Below are 8,273 nucleotides of genomic sequence, written 5' to 3'. Positions count from 1 at the left end.
CTGTGCACAAATCCATTTGTGTCCCTGTGAGCTTCGCTCTTGGCCTGCTGTGTGTTCACTCAACATATTTATTTACATTCTGTCTTATCAGGCATGTTTCGCTAGGATTATGGTTTTGTCGTAATGCTTGTTTGTTGTTCATCAGCACAAACATGTTTATTTGTGTGTGTTTGCATGCACAGATGGAGGAGCTGTTGGCCGCCATGGAAAAGGTGAAGCAAGAGTTGGAGTCCATGAAGGCCAAGCTGTCATCTACCCAGCAGTCTCTGGCTGAGAAGGAGGCCCACCTGACCACACTGAGGGCAGAGCGCAGAAAGCACCTGGAGGAGGTGCTGGAAATGAAGTAAGACCTTTACGCTTGTCCTTCACACCTCTTGGCCTGATATACAGTAGCAATCGCTCACTGCCGTCTTAAGGAAGAACATTTTGTTGATGGTCGTTTTAAAGGGATATATTATGATAAACAGGATTTTCTTGCTCTTTTGAAAGGAGTATGTAGATGTATTCCATCATTACAAGCGCAGGCTATTATAACTTGGCATGGACGTTGTTCCTCATTTTACTTGCAGAAGGGTTAGCCAATCATAACACAGGGCATTCACATATTTTAATCTTAAAAGTACTGTAGAAAAATTATCCTGTTTAAAATCTAATCATTTAAGTTCCACAAAATCAGTGTTAGAAGGATTTTCGTGGCGTAGGTCAGGGGTTTTCAGTGGACCCCCAACTATGTTTATTTTATTTTATTTTATTTAAATAACGTGAAAATTATGCATTTAGTAATGTGCAGTTTACATTCTGCATACTATTATATTATAGTTTTCATTAATATTTTGAGTTAATTTTATATTTTCTTTCATTTTAAGTTTTGTTAAAGGGGTCATATGATGTTGCTAAAAAAGAACATTATTTTGCGTATTTGGTGTAATGCAATGTGTTTATGCGGTTTAAGGTTTAAAAAACACATTATTTTCCACATACTGTACATTATTGTAACACTCCAAAGAGAAAGGAAAGATTGAAATCGCATCATATGACCCCTTTAAGGTTTTAGTCATTATGATGTGATCTATTTTTTATGTTTATATAGTTTAACTTTTTTTTTTTTTTTACAAAAATGTTGTAGTTTAGTTTTAGTTATTTTAGTTCAAGTTAAACTAAATTAATATAAGAAATGTTGCTACTATACAAGAAACATCTCATGAATGCACTGGGACGCATCCTCAGCATCATAGACAGCTTGTACCAGGAAACGGACCCGATGGAAATCTGCCTGCAAGATGTTTGCCCAGGTGATCCTGCGCTGCAGTGTACTCTCCCACCTAGTCCACGCTCCCTGCTGCCGGAGTCCCCCCGCCCTGCTCACTCGCTCTTCCTCCACGCCTGCTCGAACCTCTTCCTGAAGTAGATGGTGTCTTTCCTTACCGCGGGCCTGGCTAACCAAGGTCTTTGGAAAGTAGCCCAAGCCCGCTCTGCCTGTCGCCACGGTGCCCACCAGAGCCTTTTGTCTCAGGCGTGACTCTGCCACCTCCACTGCTTTCCCAGCCTTCCATTTCCTTCCTGTCCTCACCTCGATGCCGGCTGATGACAGGGACTGTAAATAAAGCTGTTAAGTTTTATTTCAGATAATGATTATTTTAGTTCAAATAATTTTCTAATGGTTTTTTTTTTATTTTTTTTTTTACATTTTTAGACCTTAACTTTTCTGTGGTCTCCTAGGGGTCCTCTGATCCCAGTCTGAAAACCCCTGGTCCATGGTCCATGCATGCAGGCATGATTTTTTCCTAATGCAGTAGGTAGGCCAGAGGCCTCGAGAGACTGTGTGCTCTTGGGATGCTGAATGGTTTTTTGAGTGCTTCTTTATTTCAAGCTTTTCCTCATCCTCTGCTGAGCTTCTGCAGACTCATTTCTCCAAAAGATCACTTCAGCAGAATCCAAGAACCCCTCGCTCTTTCTCTGTTTTCTCCCACAGTATTCTCTGAACTCTCTCTTGTCTTTTCTCACTCTCTCTCACAGTCTTTTTCTTATCAGTGCCTGTGTTTTGAGCACTTCCTGACTAGATAGAGATAAGAGTACTAGAGGAACATAGGAGGTCGAAGGTCTCCATTCCATATTTGAATCAGGATTTAATTAAGGACCCCTGAGTTTCAGAAAGGAGGCCCTCTTGCTGACAAATTAATGTGGCTCCACTGAGATGGGTTTGGGGCCTGGAGAAAAGACCTTGTCTTCTACCTTATAGAGGTAGAATATCTTTCTTATATGCAGTTTTTGAAGAAATATACAGTATCATTTAAAAGAAAGTTGTCTCAACTCAACTCTATTTGGGGTTAGGGCTTCAATTATCAATTGAAAATTTGGTAGCACTTTACAATAAATGTAACATTAGATCATGCATTGACAACAATGAACAATTTTTTTTTATTCAGTTAATAATGCAGTTTTGTTTATTAATTCATGTTCTTTCTTAATTACATAAATGTTACATAAACTTAAGTTGTTGAAATTAAAATGAAAACATGAAGTGAAATATATGTATTTTTTATTTAGAAATAAATCAAATGTATTAGTTTATATAGCTATTGCCATTAAGGTTAATAAATGTTATAAGTATTGTTCTTCGTTACATCATGATAGTTAATGCATATTGATATTTAAAGAAACTTTTTGTAAAGTGTTACCAAAAATATTTAAAATTAATTGAGTGACATGTAATGAATTGCATATATCCCCCAATTGAAGGTAATTCAGAAAGATGAAACATTGAATAGACAAAAAGTGGCTCTAGAAAGATTTTTTTAAAAGGTTATTTTTCCATCTCAATCTGTGATATTATTTTTCTGTCTCTTTTTAACATCCTCTGCTGTATATTGACCTCACAGGACTATTGTTTTAGATTGAATATCAAGTGAGTTCAAAATAATGGTCGTGGTTGCGGAAAAATGAGTCAGAATTGGAGTTTCAAGGACTCTCTGTGCTTTCCAGATTGGTGTGGTGATTTGATTGTCAGCCATATTCTCAGAGGCACGGGTCTGCCATCATAACTGCATGCTTCAGTTATGATGGATTCTAGCATTAAAAGAAGATAAAGAGAAAGCTGAGAGATTATGGGAGTCTTTATCTAGGTGTAATGTGTTTGAGTTAATGCTGCGTACTGATTCCCATAAAGATCATTTTGCCACTTAATATGAAAGAGAGCAGGAGAGCAGGGCCCCATTGCATCCAGATTTGGCTGTTGATAGCAGAAGGTCAGCTCAACTGAGACAGGGAGCGCTGTGTATCTCCACCGGCCTCTCACTAACCACACATTTACAAAAAAATCTCGTATTTGAGTGAAAATAAGGCTCTGATAGGGATGGAAGGGAGAGGGTGGTCTTCGATCTGTTTTGGGTCGAACGTAATGTGGTCGGGGCCGGAGAAAGTAGACTCACGCTGTTGAAGGGGCCCCGCTGGCTGGCAGCAGACAACCAACTGGACCACTCATTAAAATTTCGAAGGAAAAACACAAAATAGCAGACGCAGAGGTCACAGACTTTTTATTTATTTATTTCCTCAGGCTGAACTTCCGACCGCACAGTTTAAAGTCAGCAGTGTGGAGACATCGACCCTTTGGGCTGGTTCTCCATCCTCGGCATCTAAAAAAAGGCAGAATTACCACTCGTTCTAAACTCTGTTTCCCTACGGTTTGCAAAGGGCATTTTCAAAATGTTCTGAAGTCTTAGTTGTATTGCCTTTTTTCCAAGTTGAATTTAAGGGAATAGCTCTCTCCAAAATGCCAATTGTCATCATTTACTCCCCTTCATGTTGTTTCAAACTTGCATGTCTTTTTTTTTTGGTGAAACACAAAAGCAGATGTTTAGTAGAATGTTCATGCTGCTCTTTTTTTCATGAAAGCATATAGTGGACAGGGACTGTCAGGCTTGGGCTGGTTCTCCATCCTCGGCATCTAAAAAAAGGCAGAATTACCACTCGTTCTAAACTCTGTTTCCCTACGGTTTGCAAAGGGCATTTTCAAAATGTTCTGAAGTCTTAGTTGTATTGCCTTTTTTCCAAGTTGAATTTAAGGGAATAGCTCTCTCCAAAATGCCAAATGTCATCATTTACCCCCCTTCATGTTGTTTCAAACTTGCATGTCTTTTTTTTTTTGGTGAAACACAAAAGCAGATGTTTAGTAGAATGTTCATGCTGCTCTTTTTTTCATGAAAGCATATAGTGGACAGGGACTGTCAGGCTCAAAAATTGATGGGAAAATATAAAATTATCTATATTCAAAGTCTTATTATATGCAAGAATATGCCATTTGAATGTGCAAAATTTGAAACGGAAAAACCAAGGAAATTTGAATATGCGAAAGTGCAAATGAGATTTGGTTAGAACAACAGTGCTCAAGAACAGTGGTGTTTGGTTGTACTGACAAATCTGGAATGACGTATCTTCACGCACTGTATTTGAAAATACACAAATGCAAATTAGGGAATTCATCATTATTTGGATACACTTTTTTTAAATGTAACTTCTAAGGGCTTTAATTTACAGCGTAGACAGCAAATAGCTCATTAGTTGATAAAATCTATTGTCAAGGCAAATGAATACCACAATGAGGTCATTATTCAGATAAAACTCACTGAATGTAACCAGCAGTGAGAAAAGACCATTATGAGGTCATCGCTCAATTAAAATCCAAATGGACTGTCAATGGGGTTCTTTGATAATGCATAGAGGTGGATTCAAGCAGTGCTGGCGCCAAGGTTTATGAACGTAACTGTGCTGTACGCAGTGTGGTACTTACATTCGGGCTTGTTTTGTGGAATGAGCTGAGGATTTAGAGCGATGGGTTGAGGCGGTAATGAGATCTCCAGCACACCATCCCATCCTCATGTTTCCTCTCCATTTAGCACAGTTTAAATGCCCCTGTACCGCTGGATATGAGATGTGGTGATATCCCAGTGTTCCACCATTTGATGTGGTTTCCTTCTTTCGTTCGCACTTACTTCCACCAGCTCACGTACTCAGCTCGGTAAAGTGCGACCGCAAGGCAGAAATCAGTCGTCTCCCTTTGAACAAATGTTTAGCTTTCTTTCTGCAGTTGTTTGGGAGTGCTGGACATTTTGGAGTGGCCGCTTGAGAGGTGGATGATGATGGAAGGGTTGATCTTGATGAAGAGGCCCTTCTCAGATATTCGCTTAAAGGCATTAAGCCACTTGTTCATGTTTTAGGACTTGAAAAGAGCTGTCACCACCTGCGTGGTTCTTAGCTTAGTTCTTACTGTGAAACTCAAGCTCTTGCTTGGTTTTGCAAAGGTCTGGTCCACACAGTTAGGCTTCCCATTTAGATGCGAAGAGACCATCTAAATGACATGTAAAGTGGCAAGCCAGTTGGCTCCATTTGGAGTGTGAATTTAAGCTGAATTGGCCACAACACACAGGAAGTTGAATTTGAAAGTTGGATTTACTTAGTGTTAGTTCACCCAAAAATGAAAATGATGTCATTAGTTACTCACCCTCATGTCATTCCAAACCCGTAAGACCTTCGTTCATCTTCGGAACACAAATTAAGATATTTTTGATGAAATCCGAGAGAAACCTAGTAAGGACATCATTAAAATACTGACACAGTAGAGAAGACATTGTTGAATAAAGTTGTTATTTTTGTTTTCTTTGCGCACAAAAAGTATTCTCGTAGCTTCATAAAATTCCGGTTGAACCACTGATGTCACATGGACTATTTAATCATCATAAATGATGTCATGAATAAAGGTCTTAAGGGGAATTGGAATGACATAAGGGTTAGTAATTAATGATAGAATTTTCATTTTTGGATGAACTATCCCTTCAATCTATCCATCTGTCATTCTACTGTATGTAATGTTACATCATTCTATCAGCTGTTTCTCAGTTTTCAAACTAGACATTTGTTACATTTCTTTGATTTTCAATTCATTATAATTCAAGCTGCAGTTTTACATCTTGTTTAATTCAAATTTAGGAATTGAAAAGGAATTGAAAAGACAATTTCAGTTTAATTCTTAATGGCAACAACACTGCTTTTCAGATCGTGTTTATCTGAAATAAATTATATCACAATAATATACTGTGGTGAAAAGTATTCATTTAAATAATGGCATAGCAGACAACAAAGCGTAATACACCATTCAAAAAAAGTGTCCTAGGTGAAACTCTTTTGAAAAATTGATGCCACTAGCCTAGAAAACTGTTGAAAATCCAGTGGTTTGTATGAATTTACTTAGACCCTTAATCCCAGAAGTTGCTTTAAATCAGCCAATCAGATTAGACAGAGTTTGCCAGAGTAAGAAAGCACTTTTCAGTTTTGTGTACAGTTTTGTGTGCGGTCTGTGGACTCTTGCTAAACCTGCAGCGGTTTGCCGCTTCCCCTTGCTGTAGTAGATCAATATCACTTTTAAAAAATTCCCAACGATTCCCCACTCATGTCACAGCTGGAGCTTTTCATCTCCAGTGGGAGTCCAATTATAAGGTTTGAGCATAAGCGCAGGTATGTGAGGAGTATGTTCGAAGGTGTTTAAATTGACACGGGGTGATGGTGAGGTTATCGGCTGCCCACAAAGTCTTTATTCGAAGGGTGGGTGAAGCTGCTAATTGCCCCTTTTAGCACCCTAGTTTCTTGAAGCGGAGCAGAATGGTCGGCTTATTACAGGGATGAATGCTTTAGAAAACAAACCTGCGGATTGTCCAGCATGAAACCCAACCACAGTTCAACCCAAAAATGCTTTATCATGTTCACACAACTGATTCACAGCTTTTTGTGTGGCTTAAAGGGATTTTTGTTTGGTTCACTTAGACAGAACAAAGCAAAAATGAGAGATGGGGAAAAAATGTTGGCGCCTCATAGGGCTTGATAGGTATGCAATATAAAACTCCCATTAGCATCATCAAAAGAAGATTTCGAGGAAGTTCGAAAGATTTTATTTTTCCCACTGCCTTGTTTTTATTGTTTTAAGATGTCAATCGCCATGTCCAAATGTTCTTTGCCTTTGTAGATTTGTAATCTGTGAATGCTACCATCTTGTAGTGAACGATGCTTTTGTTAAAAAACAAAATGCCAAGTTCAGTGGGTGGTATGATTTAGTCGCCATAATGGGAGTAATAACACAGCGGACTTAACTCTCCCAGGCAAGCCGATCTTGGCAGCCTTGATGGAACGTTCTTAGGGGCGCTGGGGTGGATTTGTCTACGGTATCTGGGTGGCAAGTAAGAGAGAATCTGACATGATCTCTTCTAAGAAGGCTTGAGCAGTCAGGGGCCATGAAGCCCTGGCCCGGAGATCTTAGCGAGCATGTGAACACGGATTATTACAGCATGGAGCCAATGAGGCTGGACGTGTGTGAGAGGCCAAGCGGGCCCTGCAGCGATTAGACTTTAAACAGCGTATAATGGCCTCGGCCCTCCCCGTCTCGACCCCGTCGCTCATGTACCCGAGAGCCATAATCCAGAGAAATGTCGGGAAAGCGCAAAGACGCACGTAACGTCTCTCTAAATGTCAAGGCTGCTTAAAGATAACAGTGCACCAGTGGTACCGCTGTACGGCGAGACAGATCACATCAGACGTTGTTCGGTGCTCTGGGGTCTTCTGCTGGATCCATAAACATTACATCACATTAAGAGTGGCTTAATCTTTCGATGTTAAACCAGCAGTGATAGGACAGTTCTCTTGTCCTACAGGAATGGAAATTGCAACCTCAACACCATTGCAGACTTTATCTTTAGCCAGACTTGCCTTGGTAGCAACCACAGCTAACCTTTAAAGGCTGGGAGAATTCTGTCATTTAATAACCCTGATGTCATTCCAAATCTGTATGATTTTCTTTCTTCTGTGGAAAACAAACAAACAATATATATGTGCAGAATTGTGCTGGTTGCTCTTTTCCATGCAATTACAATAAATAGGGACTTAGGGAGGTTTTTAAGCTTCAAAAAGACCCTAAAGCACCATAAGCTGTGCACAAAGTGTGCAACTTTTAATTTATTGTGTTTGTTTCTTTGATAAAGCTTCTTCAGACTTTAAAAGCTCCACAGACTTTGAAAGCAACATCACTGTCAGAAATAAATTGCAAAACTGTACCTTTAGGGCAACGGTGTCCAATCCTGCTCCTATAGGGACACCTTTCAGCAAAGTTTAGCTCTAGCCCCAATTAAACAAACCTGAACCATCTAATCGAGGTCTTCGGGATCACTAGAAACGTTCAGGCAGGAGTGTTGGAACTAAGATCTGCACGAAAGTTTCCTTCCCGGAGCAGGAAT

General features: G+C 39.6%; 1 protein-coding gene across 9 annotated transcripts in view; it reads left to right on the top strand.

Annotated features, from left to right (window-relative positions):
• The window catches only part of LOC107725987 (ELKS/Rab6-interacting/CAST family member 1-like), a 213,824-nt gene that overhangs the window by 109,546 nt on the left and 96,005 nt on the right, over window positions 1–8,273 (top strand). For 8 of the 9 annotated variants that reach the window (XM_016535429.1, XM_016535428.1, XM_016535426.1 and 5 more), the window contains one exon: window positions 240–343. In XM_016535429.1, the coding sequence (XP_016390915.1) occupies window positions 240–343 (104 nt within the window). Of the gene's footprint in view, window positions 1–182; window positions 344–8,273 lie in introns of all 9 variants that reach the window. The other variant, XM_016535432.1, reaches the window with a different exon arrangement.

The sequence above is a fragment of the Sinocyclocheilus rhinocerous genome, unplaced genomic scaffold (genome assembly GCF_001515625.1).
Source record: "Sinocyclocheilus rhinocerous isolate Xijiao unplaced genomic scaffold, SAMN03320098_v1.1 scaffold395, whole genome shotgun sequence".
Taxonomy (NCBI): Eukaryota; Metazoa; Chordata; class Actinopteri; order Cypriniformes; family Cyprinidae; genus Sinocyclocheilus; species Sinocyclocheilus rhinocerous.
This window is presented reverse-complemented; position numbering and strand designations above follow the sequence as displayed.